The 23,628-nt window shown below is 42.4% G+C and overlaps 2 protein-coding genes across 2 annotated transcripts; one reads left to right on the forward strand and one right to left on the reverse strand.

Annotated features, from left to right (window-relative positions):
• Positions 1-2,548: 2,548 nt before the first annotated feature.
• CCT2 (chaperonin containing TCP1 subunit 2) lies at positions 2,549-16,075 on the forward strand. Its single transcript, XM_068401266.1, has 16 exons — positions 2,549-2,641; positions 3,947-4,021; positions 4,491-4,556; positions 4,654-4,765; positions 5,664-5,740; positions 6,746-6,858; positions 7,398-7,600; positions 7,801-7,901; positions 7,987-8,114; positions 10,185-10,288; positions 12,110-12,229; positions 12,807-12,935; positions 13,030-13,133; positions 14,187-14,286; positions 14,952-15,093; positions 15,754-16,075. The coding sequence occupies exons 1-16, from the start codon at positions 2,639-2,641 to the stop codon at positions 15,782-15,784; spliced, it is 1,608 nt and encodes a 535-aa protein (XP_068257367.1). The 5' UTR covers positions 2,549-2,638; the 3' UTR covers positions 15,785-16,075.
• Positions 16,076-18,713: 2,638 nt separating this feature from the next.
• On the reverse strand, positions 18,714-19,550 carry LRRC10 (leucine rich repeat containing 10). Its single transcript, XM_068402333.1, has one exon. The coding sequence runs from the start codon at positions 19,548-19,550 to the stop codon at positions 18,714-18,716; it is 837 nt and encodes a 278-aa protein (XP_068258434.1).
• Between the last annotated feature and the right edge of the window lie 4,078 nt (positions 19,551-23,628).

Here is a 23,628-nt window from a genome sequence, read left to right on the forward strand (position 1 = left end):
TTCCCATGTTTCAGTTTGTGCCCGTTGCCCCTTGTCCTGTCACTGGGTACCACTGAGAAGTTAGTTAACTTAGACATCTGAAAACTCAGTTCTCAAGAAGGTTTTCATATCCCTGGCCAACAGTTTTGCAGCTTTCCTAACAGGAACGACTGCTTAGCAGTCCATTGCACTTAACATTTCCATACTAACATGATACAGAATTTTGCAGAAACTCTGGTTCTTTGTACCTTCATTTCAAATAGAAAGAAAGCTTGCCAGTAATGTTTGGTTGAAATGCTTCAGTGCACCCGTTCTGATGTGACAGTAGGTAAAATACATGGTTAACCATTAATTCTCTAGCAATATTATAACAAAAACATCATGCAACTGATATAAGTGATTCCAATTAAAATAAGCGTATGCCTTGCATTGTTTACCTAATGCTGCTTTGTTCTGAAATAAAATTTTGAAGCCAGCTCAAAATAGGTGGTGTTGAACAGCCAAGCACTACAGAGCCGACCTGCCAGCCGTATGTGCCTAGTACTAGGATTTCCAATAATTATATAAACTGGCCTTGTTGAAATCCCTGTACCTGAATCACAATAATACATGGTTAATTTTTAGTTGGGAGCACGTGAAGAGCTGGATTTTGTGAGGTGTGTCTGTTTTCCTTCCTTCCTTGAACTCGTATCTGCTCAGAGGCTTAAGCGACTGGTTTGACTGAAGTTAAGCTTCCACCTAGATAATGTGATTGATGCCTGAATTATTGGTCCCGGAGAAACCAGGGAATGGTTGCTGCTCTATTATTCCTACATCCTTAATAGCTCGGCTGTAAGCAGAAGGTCTTGATCTGAATTAAAGTGCTGTCAGTAGGTACTGAGGCACGTGGAGGTCTGATTGAGAATTCATCCATGAGCAGCTGAGCCTGTGTGCTTCGCTGTGTGCTTCGCTGTGTGCTTCGCTGAGCTATCTGATGTGTCAAATGTTCTTTGGGACTGAAACACAGTCCATTTCTTAACCTTAAAATAGATGAGGTCATTTACAAATTATATGTGTTTACAAAAACATTAAAATGAGGCACTTTTCCTTTTTTCCTTCACTTACAGGGTGACCTTAAAAATTGCCATCTGCACAACAGATGTGAGGGCACTGCGCAGCTGGAAGCAAGAGGTGGGAACCCAGAACTAGTGCTGCTGTTGGGCTCTTCATATTCAGGTGTCGCTACTTTTACACATTATAAATCACAGCTTAGCAGTAGTCAAAAGCACCTTAAACCAAACTTAAAACTTTCTACAGCAAATTTGTTCTACGAGCACCTGATCTTCCAAAGGCCGTAACTTGGTTAATTGTCGGAGGCACTTCAAAATCTTTTTTCCCCCAGCTCGCATCACAGTAGCAGCAAATGTGAATTGAAATGAATCATTAGTTCAGTGCAAATCATTATGAATTCTCTAATTATGAGATAAAAAGTTAAGATAGTTTTAGTTGGGTTATTAGCCCTAGCCAAAACTTAAGATACTTTTCTACTTAACTATGAGGAAAACTGAAGATGTTAAAATTCAATTAGCACTCTAGTTTTCAGAGCAAGGTTAGGTGGGGATAACATATCTAACTCTCTGGAGAAAACAAAGAGAAAAAACTCAAGAAAAATACTAACTAGGTATTGACAGACTAAAACCCAGAGACAGATGTGAAAGTTTTGGGCAGTTTTATTCATCTTCTTTTTTGCCATCTCCATTGGGATAGATCTGTGTCTTTGGCCAGTTTGAATCTAGATGAAACAGCTTTGCATATATCCCAAGAGATTTGTATCTGGCAGCAAGAAGGGGAATATCAGCTGGAATTAATTCTTAAGGAAGAAGTCATACAAACTAATTCACGTTTTTTGTATGACCAGGTAACTAACGGGCTTTTTATGTGCCAGGAAAAGCTGCGACAGAACAAGGCTTGGCTGTGGCCTCACACATCTGCTAAGCTGCCAAAAGAATAGTTCCAAATTTTTGAATATTGAAATGAAGAGCGTATTGAGTGGGATTGTGCAGAGGTATCTCCTGTTCGCTGCTTTTCATTGGCCACGTGGCTGAAACACCAGCAGAGATCTGGGATGGTCTGGGCAAGCGCACGGGAGGCCAGGAGCGATAATTTAAAATGCTTTTCACCAGTTTGAGAACTGACCTCTAGGAATATGATGAAATTAAACTGGGGCAACTGCAAGCTCCTTTGCTGAGGCAGAAATACCTTTGTACAGAAATACAGTGGAAAGTAAGTGCCTAGATGGCAGCTCTCGGGAGAGCGGTTGGTGTGCCGCGGTGCGCTGCCAGGCCAGCCCAGGCGAGGTGCTGCCGTGCAAGAAGCTGGCATTACACGCAACGGGCGAAGAGGCAACAGGCCTCCAAGCCACGTAGCTCATTGAAAAAAAGAACGTTCCTGCAGCAGGCCTGTGCCGGCCCCGCACGGCCGGTAAGGCAGCCGGGCCCGGGTCAGGGCAGCGCCAGGGCCCGCCTGGGGGACGGACTGCGGCTCCCACAATGCCCCACGCCACCGGAAGCGGCCGCTCCTCTGACGCCAGTTCCGCCAGGAGCTCGTTGGGGGCTGCGGAGCCGCGCGCTGGTTCTCTGGTGGAGGCGGCGGTTGGCGGGATCCCGGCGGCACCGGCATCATGGTGGGCGGCGGGGCGCGGTGCCTGCGGCGCGGCGGCGCTTTCGCCCGCGGGGAGGGTGGGGTAGGGTGTGGCGCGGCCGGGGGGGGCGGCCGCGGCCGCGGCCGCGCTCCCCGTACACACGCGTGCGAGGGCCTGGCGGTCGCGCCCCTCCCCCACGCTTTGTCGGCGGCGGTTGCCGCGCTCGCGTGGGGGCGGCCTCGCGCCCTGCCCCGCGCGCGCCTGTGGGGGGGAGGCGGTGGCGGCGTGTTGGGCCTGGAAGGTTCTAGAGCGCGCGCGAGGAGGGTCCGTCAGGGCGCGGCCGGGCCGGGCCGCCGCGTGGGAGCGGCCGCGGCTGCAGCGGGGAGGCTCTGGGCGGTTCCCGGTCCCACGGTGGGACCCCCTCCGCGCCGCGCAGGACAGGCAGTGTCGGCCCGGCCATGCCGGGCGCCCGCAGCACGGCTGACGTGATGGAGGCGGGCGGGAGGCCGCTGCTGCCCTCCCCTCGCCTCTTAAGCACACCCGGAGAGGTAGCGCCGAGTCCCCGAGCGTGACAGGCCGCTCTTGAGGATCTCCTGAGAGCTGCCCTCGCGCTGTGCGGCGTCTCCTACCCCGCCCTGTCGGTTTTTCTTGTCAAAGCAATGATGGAATGGACGCGAAACTGGTAGAAAAACTGTGTGCTGGTCACACAGCAAAGGAAATAGTCGCGGGACTCTCTTAAGAGGGTTGGTGCATTTGTTCTTTTGGGATTTGATCCTAATTCATTTAAGTGCTTGAGTTCTTTGCAGGTACTAGTCTTTAATGGCATGTATTCATTACTCATATAATTAATCTGCAGGGAAATGCAAAAAAAAAAAAAAAAAAGATGAGGGTTCAACACAAATATCAAAGTATTAAAGCCCCAACATGCTCAGTAACTGGACTTTTTAGGTTCTTCTGGTTGTATCTATCTTTGGGTTGTCTGGATCTGACAGTTAGCCATGCAGAAGAGCAGCACAGACCGGCAACGCAGATGTTGCCATAAAGCACTGGTAACGGCCTTTCAGGCTTATAGATCTTATCAAAGAATATGGTATGCAGTTTCTTGGAGTACATGGCAATCTGTCTTGTAATCCTTTCACACAATGAAGAGACAGCAAGATAGGTTTTTAAGAAAGAATCAAGGTGAATTTATCTTGAATATACTTTTTATCAAAACCAAATGGGGTATAGAAATAAATCATTTTAATAATAAAAATATTGTTTAGGTTGTTAGTGTCAGGGATTTGTTTTTAAAAGGCATTGTTTTAATAAAACTAAGGGAATACGCTTATGTTAACTCTGTTTTAGGCATCCATTTCCCTTGCTCCTGTGAACATTTTCAAGGCAGGTGCAGATGAAGAAAAGGCTGAAACAGCTCGGTTGGTAAGTTTAATTCTCTAAGAAACTGGTAATACTTGGAGTAATTAAACTTTGTCTTTTCTACTGTTAAATGTAGTTTCAGTTTATGGTGATGTGGAACTTCATCTGTCTCATTGTTTTTTCTTGTTGTGTGTCCATGAACAGAAGGTAGGAGGAGTGTTGTTTATATTAACAATTAGAGAAACTTCTCGTAAGTGTTCAAAAACTAGGTACCTTAGCTCAGAAGATTGATGTTCATTGGAAGGCATTTCTTTTGTTTGTGAGACAGGCTTTTATGGTTTCTGTGAGAATTAAGTATATTTGATTTGGTTATCAAAGCAGTTAAGAAACTTGGGCCCAGGCTCTGCTGAAAGGAGTGTGGCTGTGGAAGGGTTAGGTTTTGATGTCCCATTGGAAGTTATGGGCTAGTATCTCCTTCTTGTATTAAAGTAGAAATAAATCCTTTTCTAAGGTGTATTTGCTTTCATTTCAGTCATCGTTTGTTGGTGCCATTGCTATTGGTGACCTGGTCAAGAGCACTCTGGGGCCTAAAGGCATGGTAAGATGGCTGCAAGTTCTGAGTAGTCATATCTGTTAATTTAGTTTTAATAGTTACAGTATGTTTTCAGCAGTATTCTAAATCTTGTGTCTTGTAGGACAAGATTCTTTTAAGTACTGGAAGAGATAGCACAGTAACAGTTACCAATGATGGTGCAACCATCCTGAAAGCTATTGGAGTTGACAACCCAGCTGCCAAGGTCTTGGTTGGTGAGTTCTTGACAGCTTGACATTGGAGTACATTTCTTCATTTGTAACTTTATTATGTATTTTTATTTGTTCTTAGAAAAGCAGTCTTCAAATAATGTGAAAAAATGAAGGGGGAGGGAGCAGAATTCCTGAAGTAAGGAGGCCAAGGCATTGCAGGAGTTGTGGAACTCCGCAAAAGTAAAATTGAGGTGTATGCTGCTCTTGCAAAACTGTTCTGGTGTATCCTCGTTTTCCCTCAACCCTGGTTTGTCCCAGGAGTCAAAAGGGACAAAAGATGGCTATGTGCCCCTGTTTTTTCCCTGGGAAAATTCGGAACAGAAATCTACTGGGGTACAGAGGTTCTCTCTGTTTCTCCCTGATTTAAATCTCTCTTTATCACTATCAACATTGTACTCTGGACAGAGTTTACCTCTGTGATCAACTGTCTTAGTGTGCAAATGGTCAAGTTTTAGTGACAAGTAGGACCCTGAACAATTTGGTGTCAAGTTTCTTGATGATTCTGTGTTTGCTGGGTCCTCCTTTATCAATGGTTCATGGGGCATACTTGGTTATTATACTCTGTGATCCTGTGTGTAAAGCTTAGAATTTTCATCTGGCCCTGCTTCCTTTTGATGACCATCTTTAGGAATGAGGAGAGAGATGAGTAGCTCTTAACCATCGCCAGACTGGAACTGGTGTCTAGGTTGCAAATGAAGAGCAGGAATTTGAAGGATGCTGAATTTGATTTGCGTTTCAGGTTTTTTGGTGACTTAAAAGAGTTACTTCTTTAAACTACTGAGGAGTAAGATTCTTTTTCTTCTCCAAACTAATGCAAGATAAAAATATTTCTATGTAAAGCTGGTACTGGTGAGGATGGTATTTTGAATCAAAACATTGATGCAGTGGCTTCTCTCTTTAGATATGTCAAAAGTTCAAGATGATGAAGTTGGTGATGGAACTACGTCTGTCACAGTGTTGGCAGCTGAATTATTGAGGGTAACGTATTACAGTTTTTTAGATGTGTTTTTATTTGGCAGTGTACTCCTGTGATATCAATAGGGGATGTGTTATTTGATGTTTATGAAGAGGGCTCCCAAAGTACAGGGATAGCTTGCTCTGTTGCTGTTAAAATTGATAGGAAAAAAACCCCCTTAACTATTGTGTCATAATTTTTTTTTTATTTTAAGCTATATTCCTTATTTTGTTATTTATAAATTCACAAGTAGTTTAATGTGGTACATTTTAGAAAATTACCTTCTTTTATTTCATTATGCAAGTGAAACAGAAGTATCACTTTGTTACAGGTCACTTCCTGGATGTTGCAATGGGCAGCATGCAGCACTGCTTAGTTGTGAGGTTCAGTACTCTGAAATCCTTTTCATAACGTTAATGAGAAAAAAAAAAAACAAGGCATGTTAAATTCTGTTCTTGTGTGCACAAGACCTGAATTCGTGCTGTTCCTTTACATTCTGCATATGAGGTTACACTGCCAAACTAAATCTCAGATTACTATGAAAGAGACTTCAGAAGTGAGTAACTCTTGTTAGCAGAGCTGTGCCAGTAAATCTAATCATCTCAGATCCAGGAACTGTAATCAAGAGCATCTGAAAAATGATCTATAAGCTTGCCAAGTTCCTTGCAAAAATGGAGTTTGGAGATGTTTGTTTTTTCCAGCTACACTTTAAGTTGCAGCTGTAAGTGAACAGGAAACTGATCTCAAACATGAAGTGAAAGATCGCTATTTTGAAGTATATGTCTGGTTACTGTTCATATTAGTTATGATTTTTTTTCTAATTAATCAAAATTTGTTGATATTCCAAAGGCAAATCATATTTGCCTAGATTGGAAAAAAAAAGCTGCCAGTGGGGTGACTTTAATTTCAGTCTTACAGCGCTCTGGCTTTTACTGCTATTCAGAATTTTCTGATTACTTGAAATTGTCTTTCCTAGTTAGTGTAAACATACCTTGAGGAAAAATTAACCTTTAATTTCATTTAAATAGGAGGCAGAATTACTGATTTCAAAGAAGATTCATCCTCAGACCATCATTGCAGGCTGGAGAGCAGCCACAAAAGCTTCAAGAGAGGCACTTTTGAAAGCAGCTGTGGATCATGGGTTAGTAATGTACATTTGCTATAACTCTTTATAAACCAGTCACGATTAAAATATCAGTGAGAAATATATAGCATTGGGAAATTCTTCACTCTCTTTTAAGTAACGTAAAGGATGAAGTTATGAATTTTAACAGTTAAGAAAAAAAAGACTGCTTTTTTTTTTAGATGAACTACAGAAGCTTTATGAAATTATTTAAAATTACTTATGATGTGCAGAAACAAAATATGAGCAATAGTTTGCTCCCTAGAACAAAAATCTGAGCTGTTATTTCAGATTTCACACTCTGATTTTAAATGCAACTATTTTCTTCATGCGACACTTTGAGAGCCACTGGCGTTCTAAAGCTGAATGCCAAGGTTCTCCTAATTGAACTTGCATTTCAAATAGGAGGTTGTATTCTGGGACACTGGAGGGACTCAAAATGAAACATGGTGCACATAGATATGGGTTAGAAAAAGCAGGGAGAGACTCACAGTGATAGGTTAATGATAGTTAAGGCTTTCAGACTTTCCACTTTAACTGTACTGACTTTATTTTAGTGATGATGAAGTGAAGTTCCGTGAAGACTTGATGAACATTGCGGGAACAACTCTTTCATCAAAATTACTTACTCATCATAAAGATCACTTTGTCAAGCTAGCTGTAGAAGCTGTTCTTAGGTTGAAAGGTTCTGGTAATTTGGAGGCTATTCATGTCATTAAGAAACTTGGTGGGAGTTTGGCTGATTCCTACTTGGATGAAGGTAAGTCTGTATGTTGGCTGTAAGTGTGCTTCAGAAATGAAGCTGTTAAAAGTTACACATCTCTATAAAAATTTGTTGTAGGAAACGTTTCTGTGTTACTATTACTCTGAATAACAAATATGAGGGGGTTTTGTAATAATTTAAATTAGCTATTCTCCTTTTTTAATTTGAAGTCTTACAAGACCTTTCTGTTACTACAGGCTTTTTACTTGACAAGAAGATTGGTGTAAATCAGCCAAAAAGAATTGAAAATGCAAAGATTCTTATTGCAAATACTGGTATGGATACAGACAAGATTAAGGTATGTGACAGAACTACTGTTATGAAACGCTGTTTTTGTAAGTGGAATTCATTTTTAGACTGAATTCTTTTTTTCTTTGATTTAGATTTTTGGCTCTCGTGTTAGAGTGGACTCCACAGCAAAAGTAGCAGAAATAGAACAGGCAGAAAAAGAAAAAATGAAGGAGAAGGTAGAGCGTATTCTTAAGCATGGAATAAACTGCTTTATTAACAGGTATGTACTTTCTTGGAAAAAGGGGAGAGTTACAAAGTAGCAAGATTTTAATATTGTATGAGTGTGAAGAACATTATTTATGTCTGTATCTGTAAAATTAGGTGATCTTGCCTAATGCTTAATTGATTCACCTCGCTGAGGTTGATGTTATTTTCTGTGCTTCCCCTCGTGCACAATGGCCCCTCTTTTTTTTTTGTATGTGTGTTTTGTTTTAAAGAGGAAGAAGTTATGTTATTTAATCAGGGATCCATGTTTAAGTTCAGTTGAAGTGATGTCACTGTGCTTTTATACTAACAGAGTTATTTAGTTATGATACCAGCAGCATTGTCCACATCCGTATTCCCCCTTTTGGGGGGAAATGGGTGCTGAGTCTGTACTGCCTAATGCATTTAGTTCAGATTGAACCAGCTATGTTTTATCCTGCATTAAAATGCTGGTGCTGGAATACTGCTCCAAATTCAAGAGTGTTTCAGAGACCTCCGTGATCCCTGCCATTTTGTAGACATCTTTGGAAGTATGAAAGATAACCATTTTCATGTAATGATTCATTCAGCTCATAAGAAATGTCACAATCTAAGTTACTTATTTTTGTTAGCAGTGAACTTCTCTTTTAAACTATCACAGTGCAACAAATGCATTCAGTTAATGACACGAGACATGCTTCTGCCTTTCAGTGATTCTCATTTGAGTGCAGCTGCCATACATACAAGCAGCTTGACACCTGGTGTTTTGGCTCATTGTGTAGTCTACTAGGAAGCTGATTAGCTAGAACTATGCCAAAGGATGGGAGTTGTACGAGCAGCACTGTTTTCCACAGTAGCAAAAATTTACTCTTTGAGGACATAGTGCATCTTATAACTCACCTTCAAAATTCGTGTTAAATGTCTGTAAGAACCACTGACAGACTGATGAATCTCATAGTCTTTCTATCTATGTCATGTTTCACATACATTGCATGCAAGTGTAGGCAAAATGAGTATTCTGTCCAGTGGACGTGTTAACAAATACAAAGACTTCTAGAGTCAGGAGTCCTGTTGGCAAATTGACGGAAGAATCCTTTGAGGTATGCAGAAAAAATCCTTAACTCCATCACTGCCATCCAGTGTGCTTGTAATACAGGTAGTTGCCGTGCGGAAGCTCAGGTAGCAGTCAATCACTGTAGCCAGGCTAGTGGTATTCCAGTTAGATTGACTCTTGACTTTCAGATTTATTCCCTGACAAAATTTACTTCTGCCTATAGGCATAATGTAGATCCACTTCACATCTAATGCTGTAAATGTTAGCCAGTTAAATACCGCTGAGGAGATGCTTGGCAAAGGTCAAGGCTATATGGATGCAGAGTTGGAAGAATCTTCTCTGTACATACCCAGCAGCGCCAGTTGTCTCTTTTGAAGGTAGATTAGAAACATCTTTTTTGACAGAGATGGCATCTCCCAACTCCTGCTGAATGTCTACAACACTCAATCTCTGATTTGGAAGGGAAAAATAATTTGGCGTAGCACTCCTGAATGGTCAGTGACCGTTCAACTATGCATGACTACTTTGTTCTAGAGAGAACATGTTAATAAGGGAGCACATACTCTTCTCTGTGGTCTGCTATTTGTATATGTTACAAGTCTGGCCATATATTGTTCCCACAGACAAGTCTACTGTTTGGATTTTGTATTAGTGAAGGAAGTAAAGATGTTACTTCACATGTTATTCTCGTGCACTCTGCTAGAATAGGCAGTTAAGTGCCCAGCAGGCGCTTAGGATCAAAGGACTTAGAATTTAAAGCATATGGGTGCCTGTGCATTGATAGTGTGTCTTCGGGGGAAGGGTATTTCAAAGAGCTATAATACTTCGAATTTTTTATTTTTTTTAGCTTTATGTGTTTTCCTGTCACTGCATTTGCTTCTGTGTGCTGTAACATTCTGTGTGTGACAGGTGCCTCACATACTGAGTGCTTTTGTAGCTTTCAGAAATCTCTCCATGTCCATGCTACTGAGAATCAGGTGTCCTTTGTTACTCTGGTATTTAAAAGGTTTGTTCAGTGTGTAGTTAGAAGATGTACCTGTGTTTTAATTGTAGACAGTTGATCTACAACTACCCTGAACAGCTCTTTGGAGCTGCTGGTGTCATGGCTATTGAACATGCAGACTTTGCTGGTGTAGAACGTCTGGCTCTTGTTACAGGTATGTAGAGTACATTGTCGTATGAATCTCGGAGAGTCATGTTACTTGTTTGATCTTTAGTAAATGTTAATGCCTGATCACAGAGTTTGTACTTTTTACCATTAAGCAGATCTGTGAATATGAAAAGTATTCCAAAAAAGCTTGATTTTACAGTACTTAAATACAAATGTATAGGGAGGACCCTATGAAATTTGCCATAAGAAACTTTGAAATTACTTCGTTGAATTATCAACTGCTATATAACTCAGTATTTTTTCAGAAGCAGGGAACTCGGTTTCTATCATTAGTATGTTGTAATTCAGGGGTAAAATACCTGTTTTGGTTCTGTATCCTCCCTGCATAATGGTTTAAACATAGGGTTTTTTTCTCTAGAAACTTTGAATAAAGGATCATAATGCTAACTGTGGAGTATGATTTAGCCAATTAGTGCCGGTTAGTAATTTTCTTTCATATTTAAAAAAATATTTTTAGTTAAGTCCCTGCTTGACAAACTTTTGAAATGTTTGTATTCTAGGGAAAAGGTGAAACTTAGCAGTAGAAAGAATAAGATGATAAATCCACAAGTTAGTTAATACCATCTTATAATAAGTGGCTGTTGTTTAATTGTAATAACAGAGAAGACGAAAGAGTCATCCTGAGTTAAAAATGTGGGCCTGAGTCATCGACTTGAGGTGGACCTCAAATAACATGAACAACCTTGATATTTTTAGTAGTGGTCAGTGTAAATGTGACTCTAGTAACTAATGAAAATGAAACATCTGGAATGCTACAGATGATTCTCATTGCTGAAGTTAGAGGTAGTTCGCTGGAACATTGTAAAAAGTTGATTGTGAAAGTGATCAGGAGAATGGAGAATTTGCTTTGCCAGGGAGAAAGGAAAAGATACGGACTGGTTTAGCTTAGCAAAACTGAAGTAACAGTTGTATGTAAGTGCGTGTAGGCACATTGACACAGGCAAACTCTTGAATGAGAGCAACATTGCTTATGTTCTGAAACAAACTCAAAGCGAATTTTGTAGGCAGAGCAAGTGGACCATATCAGACCACACTGGATCAAATAGTATAGCTGGAAAAAAGACAAGCTTTTAGTAAGCACAGACTGTACTACAAATCTTGTCTTTCCTTGTACTGCTACAACTACAGCAATGCTGCAAGCTAATGTGGAGTAACTGAGCATACATTTGAAGTGAATACATGTAAATGGTTTTCTAATGGGAAGAGCAAAGTACTAGAAAAATACTCAGTTCAGAGACATTTTGGTCTTTGTAATATCCGTTTTGTTTATGATATGGGAATTTACGAATGGTGCACTATGTCACTGCTGCAGCATGGCACGAGACTCATGATTCAGGAGAGTGGTGGCCAACTGCTCTCAGCCATTGTCAGGCAGGCAAAATGAATGCTGGCACAAGCTCAAGTTTAAAAACGTAACAAACTTCATTTAGTATTTTATAAATACTTCATCAGTAAATACTACTAAAACTTTAAACAGATTGACATTTTAATACTGGCAAATATCAACATTTAGTCTCTAATCCAGACAGAACTCAAAAGCATTACAGCTATTGTAGTTCTTGTGATGTGAAACAAAATATTGATGTTTTAAGGACTTCTCAACATGAGTAGAACGTTTCTGGTGCCATATGCTGACGTTGGAAAAATTTGGCTTATCAGTATTGTTAATTTCAATTTATTTTGGGGCAATTATGAAGATTTTTTTTTTCATATCCCTCCCCCCTCCCCCCCGCCTTGGGTAGACCTTGCGTGAATGGATGCTTTCATTGTGAGCTCTTTTGACTTTTGTATGATCTTACATTTGTAGGTGGTGAAATTGCATCAACCTTTGATCACCCTGAGCTAGTAAAACTAGGAAGCTGCAAGCTTATTGAAGAAGTCATGATTGGAGAAGATAAACTCATCCATTTCTCTGGAGTGGCAATGGGTAAGTGTTTTACCACTAATGACTTGTTGTAACATTTGTGTTAACCCTCTGGTAACACTATTTAGTTACCTGGATGGCATAGGAATTTTGTAATAATTCATGTAACCATTTTTATTAATGCCTTGCTCTTCAATAAAAGATCCTGCAAAGATCATGGTTGAAATTGTTCATCTACATAACATTAAACAAACACGTAAACATTTGTAAGGATGCGAACCAAAGTTTCCGCTTTAGGAGATTAAATTGACAAGAAAAGTAGCAACCTGTCATACTTGAAGAACTTGAGAACTTGTTCTGTAAATGCCAGTACTGTAGGTTTCTGAGGGGTTGTTTTGACGTAACATTCATTTTTTATTAAGTTAAATAAGGTGTTGTGGTACAGTTCATTGATAAAAGCAATGGCATAGTGTGCATCATTTCATTCTACCTGTGAAATGTCATCGTGCTTTCTTTTCGCCCCAGAATTGATCTATGTAAAACTTGACTGCAGTAATAGCAAAACCGTTACTAATGCTTTGCGATAGCCTCTTCTTGTGCTTTGGTTTGGTTTTTAATCTTTTGCATTTGTGCTTTTTAGGTGAAGCGTGCACCATAGTTTTGCGTGGAGCAACACAGCAGATTCTAGATGAAGCAGAGAGGTCTTTGCATGATGCTCTCTGTGTTCTTGCCCAGACCGTGAAGGACACTAGAACTGTATATGGTGGAGGTGAATATTAGATTCTTTGTACTTTGGACATTATATACATTTTGTATTACTGTTCAAGTCAGATACAAAACGTCTGTGTGTGTTCAATGACTAGGTTGTTCAGAGATGCTGATGGCTAATGCTGTTGCAGAACTTGCCATGAGAACACCTGGCAAAGAGTCTGTTGCAATGGAGTCCTTTGCTAAGGCTTTACGGATGGTAAGTTTGTTTAATCAGATTGCTGGATGAATAGACATAAAGTTGTACTAAGTTTACTAACTTCTGACATCGGATAGTTGCTTCTCTTTCAAAGTTTTGGTTTTCTAAAAGTAAAGTGAAATTTAGCAGCATATCCTCGATGAAGAAATGGGAAAAAGTTTCTGTTTTCTCTCTTTACTAAAAAGTATTTGTGTTACAGAATGTTCTAGAATGTTCTAAAATTCTGAATGCTCATATGCTAGCCCTCTTCTAATTGGTTCTTGCTCCTCTTACCTGCAAGGTTAAAAGTGCAGCAGAACTAGCACATAAAAATCTTGGCTGGTTCAGTTGACAACTGATTTAGAAAAGAGCAACTCTTCTGTTCTATTGATACGCTAGTGCTATTTGATTGTATTCATACCAGTACTATCTAGAAGTTTCTAGACTAATTTGGAGGTTGCATCTTAGTAGGAAATAAAAGTATCACAAGAAACGTTTACAGAATACTATTGTGCCAACAGACTGTCAATTTCAGAAAAAAATGCCTTCCTGTATTTTAAATCAGGGAAAACCTTTCTTAGGAAATGAAAGACCATAGGAAAAACATTTCTCCCAAGAAAATTAAATTAAAGAGCATGGTAAGACTTGGCGTTACTTCTTCAGTCAGCACATGTGATTTGCACTGCTGTCACTTAAACAGTGAACAGAATGATCTGGTGGTTAATGCTTACCAGCAAGCTTATGTTCTTAAAATGAATACATTTCGCCAATTGTAGTCTGAAGTTAAAAAGGAAGAGACAGATTTTTGTTTCTATCCATGTGAAATGAACTGATAAATATATTAACACACGTCTGTCCTCTCAGCTACTGTTTTAATAGGGTCTTAAACAAAATCCTTTGAAGTGTAGTTTGGCTTTTTTCTTTTTCTCTGTCTTCTGATCACTGTAACAGATCATCTGCCATGTTTTTGAAACTGCCTCTTGAATAGTAAACTAGTAACATCAGAGTATGTTTCATGTTTCCTAGGGATCAGTCCCTGCATTAATTAAAAACAACCTGTGTTTGTCCCCTTAGATCCCAACAATAATAGCTGATAATGCTGGCTATGACAGTGCAGATTTGGTTGCTCAGCTCAGAGCTGCTCACAGTGAAGGCAAGGCTACTTACGGACTTGGTAAGGGGCTTGATATTCCTTCTGTTACTGGATGGGTGTTTGGGAGAGGGATTAGGCTTATTAAACTTGGTCGCATCTGTTTGTCACCGATACATTCAGCTGGAAGAACTGAATATGTTGATTTCTGTTTGCTTTGCATAGAACGTAGGCATACAGTGTTACATTCCTTTATCTTTCTGCCAGGCTTTTCACAATAGAGTGAAAAGTTTTGTTTTTGAAGGGGATGGTTTGCACCTGTAAAACCACTTACCTTACTTACATTGAGTCTAGTTACATGAAGCTCGAAAAGAAAGGCACCGATTTAAAAAGAAACAAAGAACCAACACAACTGAACCCCTCTCCTCCTTCCCAACTTAAAAAAGAAGATGTTTTTGAGAATTCTGAAGTTGATACACCTGAGGAAATAGTGCTGAGAGGCCTGTTGGAGTCTTGTCTCCTTTTCCCAGTGTATACATTTTTCATCATTAATTTTTTTCATGTAATTGCAACGTTAGGCTTAAATCAGGAGCCTTGAAGTGAAAGACTTAATTTAATACTTCCCTTACTTTCAGTATGGTTCATTTCAGCAGGTAAGTTACTGTATTGTCAGCTTCTTGTAATTTTCTTAAAAAAAAAAAAAAAATAAACCCACCCCAAACAAACTCTTCCTGTGTGTCCTCTTCTAGATATGAAAGAGGGTACCATTGGAGACATGGCAGCCTTGGGAGTAACAGAAAGCTTCCAAGTCAAGAGACAAGTTTTGCTGAGCGCAGCTGAAGCAGCAGAAATGATTCTTCGTGTAGACGACATTATTAAAGCAGCACCAAGGTAAGATTTGAGTACCTACAGTGGTCAGTTAAAATGGGTATAGAGTAACCTCCTCCTGTGCAAACGTAACTACGCCGAAAAGTCTTGTTCTAAAAAATGTTTTCTTTGACGTGAAGACTGACGCACCTGACGTTCATGTTACGTGATTTTTTAGCATTAGCAGTATGAACAGGCCCGTAGAGCCATCAGTGCGCTTAAAGTAGTGTGCCTGAGCAATGCCTCGTTCATCTGAGGTCACCAGCTGCTCGTGTGCCGTATCTAGTACGAAAGCATCTGCACAAGTGGCTGACCAAAATGTAAGGGATCGTTGCTGCCTTTTTTTTTTTCTTTTGGGAAAAATTGCAGTTAAATGCGCAGCTGCTTGTGCAGTGGGATCGGCAGCTAAAACAAAACCACATTTGTTAAAAAGTTTGGGAAGAAAGGCAGGTTATCCTACGCATGCCCACTTCCGGATAGTTTGCGCTGTTTTGTGAATCACGGGTTTTTATTGCGGTCAAAGGTGGTGTATTAGGTCTGAGATGATGCTGCCTTTTGTGCTGTGAGATAAAGCTGGCACGGAACACAAAATATCAACTGAAAATGAAAAATAAGGGTGGGTGGGGAGGCTGATGGACGTCAGCATCAGGGGGAATTTTCTGATTTTTTTCTTGTTCTCCCCAGAAAACGTGTGCCAGACCATCGCCCGTGTTAAATTTGCTTCAGTAGCTGCGGATGTGTGGACCAGATCTCACTTACTGATTTTTTTAATGATCTAATCTTCGTGAGGTTATGGAACAGAAGCTTGAGATGAGCATCTCCCATCAATGGCATGAAATAACTGTCTTCAGTTGGTTTTAACTTATTTCAGTTTATATGTATTGTGGGAAAGTTTCACTTTCAAGTAAAACAGGGGTTTTATACAACCCTGTTCCTTCTGTTCCTCTCCAGGTTCCACTTAAAATACACAGAAATAAATAAAGAAAATAAAGTCAAATGAATCAAAGTTGTATTTGTCTTTGTGTAGTACCAAGAAGGGCAGTTTCATCAGAAAAGCACAGTGCACACCTGCACTCCTCGGATGCTTCAGGCAGTGACCAGGCAGGCAGTGCTGTGGGTAACCTCTCAAGGCATTGTAGCTTGGTGGTTCTGATTGCCCTGGTGCATTCAGTGTGGGCCGTTTATTCCAGTCCTGGCTCTCTAAGTTTTGAGTTGGGCTCCTAGAAATAGGCACTGAAGGTAAATATTACAATTTTCTGGTGATACTGGAGTGTCACTCATTTTGTGATGATGAAGAGAAAAACCTGAAGAGGAACCTTGGTCAATGCCCTGAACTACAAATTAAGGGATTTCACAGCTGCTTACTGTGAAAATTTGTGGTATTTTATGTAGATGAGTGCTGCTGAGGGGGGTGAGAGGAAGATGCAGTTTGGGAGAGAGATCAGCACCCTGGACCAACCAGTCTCTGTGTTTGTAAAGTACTGGACTGTTTACATTTATAATAGAGGGCAGTTAGAGGAAAATGTGCCAGGCTCTGTCGCATTCCCTTTTCTGTCTTCCCTGGCTTCATACCTGTTGTGGCCTACCTTTATATTCTCTTTCATGTTCAAGTAGTTGCTGCAAAGGCAACGTGTTTCTGAGCTGGACTAGTTTCTTTATGCTCAGGTTGTGAGGGAGGCCGTGGTGCCTGCAGCAGTCTTCGCGCAGGTTCTGGATGACTGTAAGCAGAGCCGAGCGGAGGCACCTCATTTGCGTGGGAACCCCTTCGAGAGGTGCCAGCTGGGTGTTGTGACCCTTCTGGCCCTTGTGAGTGCACTGCAGCACCTCGGCCAACACCAGGGGAGGTCTGCCAGAGCAGGGAGATTAACTGGAAAACAAGGAACGATCTGTGCATTTTTCTCCCTTAAGTTTCCTGAAATGAAGAGAATCTGCTTACAGAGTGCTCCTCCACGCACTCAAACTAGACTCTTATGTTCTCCAACAGTGACAATACTGTGCAGAGTGCTGTGTTAGATAAAAACTGCTGACAAGCAGGCGAAAGCACCTTCTTCCCCACCCCCTCAGATAAAGTACCAATCAGTACTACAGGAAATAAAACATTGAACTTGGATTGTAAAAAAAGCCCCAAACTCTTGTCCTGTTGAATAATTTGGTTTTGTAGCAAGAAATAGTTTGTTGGAACAAGGTTAGATAAAGAATTTGAAAGAGAATTCAGTTAATTCCAAAGAAGGATGGTTTGACTCAGCGAGATGCTAGTACACTTTATTTAATTTAATGACTAGTAAGCACACTACATGGGTGCCAGCCAGATCCAAATCCAGACTGCATTTAACGAAGCAGCAAGCGCTAGCAGAGTCTATATAATTTCCCGATAATTTTTCAAGCACGTAAATGACATTGAGTAGTCACAAACTGGCATTGAATCAAACCTTTTCTGGGAAGTCAACGGTGGCTGCTACAGGCTGCTCTGGGGAGACGGTGCCACTGACGAGTGAGGCGGAGAGGGAAGCGGCTGTTCTGCACCGCCGAGGGCTCCCCGCCCTTTTAAAAAGCTGTATTTTACCAAACTCAATGATCCATCCAATGGAATCAAAAGCTAAAAATGTCATTTTGAGCCAGATTTCTGTGTTACACCATTAAAGCAAAACATACTTAAAAATAGTTCAGCGCGTTTACAAGGGAATCTGAACCGCTCCGAGTTGCAAGCTGGAGAAACACCCAGCTGAAGTCCACTGAGTGAAGTTCGCCTCAGCTTCAAATTCCATGCAAGCCTGTAGCAGCAGCTCCCAGCCCTGGGTTTTATTCATGCAAGTTTACCTCTGCAGCTCTCGTGGGTTTTCTGTTTTAGTCAGGCTTTGATTTTCTTTGCTACTGCATGAAAACTCGGTGTGTACAGCTGCCCTTACAGGCAGCGTCATTGGTAACGTAAAAACTAGCAGCTAAGCCTCTAGCTCTCCTCACCGTCATTTAAAATGCTGCTTGGTGATAACAAAACAAGAGTGGTCGCTAATTTTCCAGGAAGAAGGCGGCAGCGGTAAGAGGAGAGCTCACTGGTACGTACACGCTGTTCCCTTGATAGCGCAGCCAGGGCTCTGCTACCACTTGCCACGTGGCAGGCGGGGAAACCTGCAAGCTGTTGCTGCTCCTGCTGCATTTCAGAGAAGTCATTTGAGATGAACGTTGTGGGTTACTTCAGAGCTGTGACTCCCAGCAGCGATCACCACCTTGAACAGTGGCTTCCAGCTGAGCTCAGACACCTCAGCAAAGTAGAGAGGAGAAGAGCGAGCCCACGGGCTTGGCTTCCCATGGGTAAAAAGCAGCGAGTCCATACGTGCTCTGTACAATCCACCCATGGAAAACATCTAAACTGTGTCTTCATCTCTACTGCAGGCTCTGAGTGGTCCCCACATAGGAGGAAGGGGAATGGGAGGAAGTCTTTGCTCTAGAGAGGGTGCTGGGTGCTGCGCAAAAGGGGGTGTCTGTACAAGAGAGTTTTGCTGTCACCTAGGTCTAAACTGGTGCACCTGCTCCTGAAGACTAGCCAGGCGGTGTGGTACTCCCTGGACACCAGCAAGCAAGGGAGAGGTAGAGGTCGGGCGGCATTGTGGGTGCACTGTGCCTTTGCCAGTGCAGGCAGCTGAGCATCAGCAGGGCTCGGCTTCTGACTCAGGCTTGGTGGCAGGAGGTGGTGACAGTTTCTCATCAAGCGTGATTTCTATCACTGCCCCGGACCGCTTGCGGGGTTCAGGGCTCTCCTCTGACCATCTCCCCACCCTGCGCACCCCTTTGGCCACTTTGGGTGCATTCCTGCAGGGGTTGTGGTCGTAGATCACCAGCTTCAGGCCAGGGAGGTGAGCCAGGCTAGGGAAGAACCGGATGGAGTTGCGGTCCACGTCAATCACCTCCAGAAAAGGCATGTCAAGGAGCACAGGGGGAAACTCAGACAGCAGGTTGCCTGACAGCCAGATGGTGCGCAGCTCCTGCAGGCACCGCAGCTGGGCAGGGAGTGTGCGCAGTGCATTGGAGCCGGCGTGCAGGGTCTTGAGCAGGCTGAGCTCGCACACCACCTCGGGCAGACACTGCAGGCAGTTGGACTCGATCCAGAGGGTTTTGAGGTTCTGCAGGAGCCGGAGCTCGATGGGCAGGCTGCAGAGCTTGTTGTTGCCCAGGTAGAGGATGCATAGCTGCTTCAGCGTGCACACGACCAGGGGCAGTGCTTTGAAGTTGTTGAAGTCCAGCGCCAGGATCTGCAGGTTTTGCAGCTGCTCCAGCTCAGGGGGCAGATGGTTCAGGTTGTTGTCGCTCAGGTACAGCTTGACCAGTTCCCTAAAAGAGCAAATGTGCAGAGGCAGGCGCCTCAGCTGCCTGCCACTCAGATCCACCATTTTATCCACTGGCATCTCTTCTAGGTCTTCCAGGAGGTACTTCTGGCACTCGTCAGCGGGCACAAAAGCAACTATGGCTTTCAGGCTGTTGCCCATCCCAGGACTTACTTTGTTTGGGGACCACCGAGACTGGAAGGGACAGGGACCCGCCTTGGTCTTCGCCTTCTGTGCACTGACCTGCCGGTAACTCTGTCTTCCCAATATAAGGCTCTGTTTACACGGCACCAGCCATTAATCTCAAGGGCTCTGAAATGTTTCTGATAACCAAATGAGTGTTTGGTGACAGGGATTACGGACAGGACGACTTAGAGCGCAGGTCTTCCACTCTCACCCACACTCCTGCTTGCTCCCCCCCCTCAAAAAAGTTCCTTCTTGCCTCTTGCTGCACACTACAAATGTTCTCCGATTTTGCCCCAAACCATCTCCCTGATGCCCCAGCCCCTCACCTCTCACTCCCGCTGTGCTGTCTGTGCAGCCGGTGCTGGCTGCAGGGATTGGCTCGGGAAAGTAAATACCACAGAAGACCAGATTTTTAAACTCAGATGTTTAGCTTTCATGAAACTTTCAGCAGAAATGTTGGATGTAATCGAATTGTTGTTTAAAATACCTGTCAAGACTTGACTGACTTTCCAGACAAGTGGCACTTGTAGGGATTTACTTTGCAAGGTGCCAAATACATAATTTCGGAGTGTAACTTGCCACCCAGTACTTATCTTAAGCCTTTAACACAAATACTTGGCAAACTGCTATCTTGAACTGTTCTACTATTTATGTTCCTAATTTAATGGTGTTTACTATAGCCTCTGGCACTCTTGACTGTGTAGGGCCTTTTTCATTACATTATGTTTTGCTTCTTGTCTGAATCCCAGTTTCATATGCTCACTATCACAACCTGCCAAGGCTCCGGCCACCTTCCGACTGTGCTACTGCAGTTCCCGTGTCCCTACCAAAACCTGGCAAGAAACTGCCATGATTTAGTTCCATCAAGATTCTCACTTGGTAGGAGTGAGATAAATATGATGCTAAAAGTTATGACTATTCAGATGTGACAGTGTAAACTGTTCCCCTCCTTCTCTCAGCAAGACCCATTGCTTTTCAGGTCAGGAGCACCTCTGATTTTTAGGAGGAGCCTTCCCATGTGTAGGCACCTCTGTGTACTTCCAACTTCTTGAGCTGCTGCTTGTTTAAGCTTTCATGGGGATTGTCCCACCTGCGTGTTGGCCGTGGCTCTACCATGATCTTTGGGTTTGCAAGCTGGCAGAGTGTTTTAAGGTGAAACAGCCTTTCTGGCAGCTGGCTCTCTACTTTGATACCTATAGCTCATTGCTGTCATTTCCCACACTTACCATAATTTAGGGAGGATACTTTCTTCAAACAATCCACGGTCAGTTTCTGGGCATTAGGTGCTACACAATCAAAAGACATGATTGCTGGGAGCCACGTATTCTTGGAAAAGCAAAAGACAGAACAAACAGAAGACTGAGAAAAAGGCAATATCAAACAGGGTGGCCTTGGGATCTCTGGTCAAATCTGGTAATACAGAGCTCTACCATCACTTCAAATGTAAAGCAGCTCTTAACTATCAACTGGGTATAGGCTATAGGTGGTTTACTGGTCTTTTCCCTGCAAGATGAGTGTCCCAGTCATGCAGCAGTGATGGTATGAAGGATGTATGGAGGGTTTCCTAGGGGAGGAGAACAGAGAGGGCATCTGGGAACCAGTAGTGCAGCAGGATGGAGAACGAGTACTGCAACCTGAGTGCCGTAAAATAGGTATTGGACAGAGAAGCAGAGTATCAAACCTGGAGAATGTCACAGTTGTCTGTGGCCATGCTGTGGAAGAGTGGTGCTGAAAATACTCTCACGACAGAAGGTGGGACGTGCTGTGCATAGCATGCGAGTAGTAAGAGCTGGTTTGCACTGAATGAGCATCTCAGAGTAGCTCTTTCTTTACTAGCCACTTCTTTACTGCTTTAACACTACGTGCCCTGTCAGAGGACCGCCGTGGGGAACGTGTCGTTTCTGGGTTTCAGAGGGCATCCTTTTCCAAGTGGTTACCCTGGAATGTGATCTGACTTGTAAGAAAACATCCCCATGGCCCTCAGCAGGTTTTTGTATTTGTTTCTATTTTGGAGAAGCTGTGGCACTTTCTGAAGGCAAGGCTCCCCGCCCCGTTAAGGCACTGTAGGCTACAGGTGTGCAAAACCAAATGCATTTGGCATAAATAATAATGAATTTACATCCATAGCAAAGACAAGTCACTTAGACAAATCCCTTCAGGTATCCTGCTGATCAGAACAACATAAAAGCCTAGGCAAGAGTTTATTAATAATACAGTTTATGTACATTTTTCTTAACAATCCATATGGAGAGAAAGAACTTTGCAATATACTTTATGTCTGTAAACACATATACATGTATATTTTTTCTACTTGAATTATTTCTACTTAATGAAACTTTTAAGCTGCAGACAACTATTTCTTAGGGATCCTCTGCATTGTAGTTTAATCATTATTCCAGCTTATCAAAATAAGTCACAATGACCTTTTGTTGCTGCATTTTGTACCTCTGTTGGCTAAATGAATGTCTGCTTGGAAAACACTGTGAAATCAGAGTATTTGGAAAAAAATAACCTTCGTGTGGTGGGCTAATAAAGAGCTACATTTGCAATAAAATGAACAATCTTGAGCCTTCTGAGAATCAGCGACTCAGTGGGGGCTCTAAGGCAAAGGCAGTCCCCTCAGCAGACCTAAGGTGGTCTTTTGAAAGCCACTTCACATCTTCGAAGTTATCCTGCTGCCCTCCAACATGAGCATTCATGACTTCCCAGAAGCATTTGTGGCATTTGAGGAAAAGTTCAAGAGATAAAGGTGCTCAGCACAGACATTGTCTTGCTCTCGTCAAAGTGACACTGCCATACCAGAGGGCATGACATCTGCTCTGCTGCACGTTGAGTGGCGCGTGTGAGCTCCTTGAGAAATGCCTTTGCTTTCTGAAGGTTCACAAGTGACCACATCTATTGCTCACCATTCTCATTTCTAGCATCCAGCTCCTGTAACTCAGTGGCTGGACCAGCTGTGAAACAGAAAACATGGTTGCTTGCTGAGAACATGTGTAAAATGTCTGAGTCCAGAAGAAACAGGGAACACTGCTCAGAGCCAGACAATTTAAAAAAAATTATAATAAAATGGAAATCAGTATAAAAGCTGTGTGTTATTATTCCTGCATTTTTAGAGATTTTTTTTTTAAATAAAGCATTAGAATAGCGATATTGGTGCTTTTTCAGATCCAAAGCTCTGCACACAGCTGTGCAATGACACCAGGCTCAGCCTTTGCTGAGAGCCAGTTGTGTAGCCCTCACAGTACTGAGCTTTCTCCCAGGCACCTAACGGGTTTGGGGTTGCTCTCCATCAGATCAGGGTCTCTTTTTGACACCACTATTTTTCTGCCAGCTTGACTTGAACCCAAGTGTCAGGCAGGGGTGGGAACCTCTAACCTCAGGAAACTCACAGGAAAATAAATCCAAGTGAGCACTTCCAAATGTCTTGCTGAAATGTGTACCAAACCACTGGCTGTTTATTACTGTGTGTTGCAGCCTGTCATGTTTTTTTACTTTTCAGACCCTTTTTTTTGGGGTGGCAATCGCATTTCTGTTTAGACTGGAGCTCTCCCATAAATAGAGAACTAAACTTCCCTTGTTAGGGGATGATGTGTCACAACGATATCAAATGTCCGTCTGCTCAGCCCTGCTGAAATGTCTCCATGTAAAAGGGGAATGGTTATATATTATGTCCTCTTTCTCTGCGTTGGACACTTTTGAGCCACTTGTTATTAAAGCGAGCTTGAAAAGCAGCTTACTTGGAGGGAACCAGGCAACCAAGTCCTTGGACTTCCTCCTCCTTCCCATGCTAACGGGAGCCAAGCTCACCCCATTTATTATATTTATGTAAAAGACATTAAGGACTGTTAGTAAAATGTCTGTTTGGTCTAGACTGTGCCCTGGTTATCTGTGCCTTAGTAGCTTCACTGGACACCGGTATTTGCACAATCCAGCGGTTGCTCTGAGAGCAAATTAATTGATTTTCTGCCAAAACACTGACCTCCTGTGATTGATTGACCTGGCGAACGGCCCTCTGCTGACAACGGGGTATAAAAAAGGGAATTCTGAGTAAATG

The sequence above is a fragment of the Nyctibius grandis genome, chromosome 5 (genome assembly GCF_013368605.1).
Source record: "Nyctibius grandis isolate bNycGra1 chromosome 5, bNycGra1.pri, whole genome shotgun sequence".
NCBI classification, from domain to species: domain Eukaryota; kingdom Metazoa; phylum Chordata; class Aves; order Nyctibiiformes; family Nyctibiidae; genus Nyctibius; species Nyctibius grandis.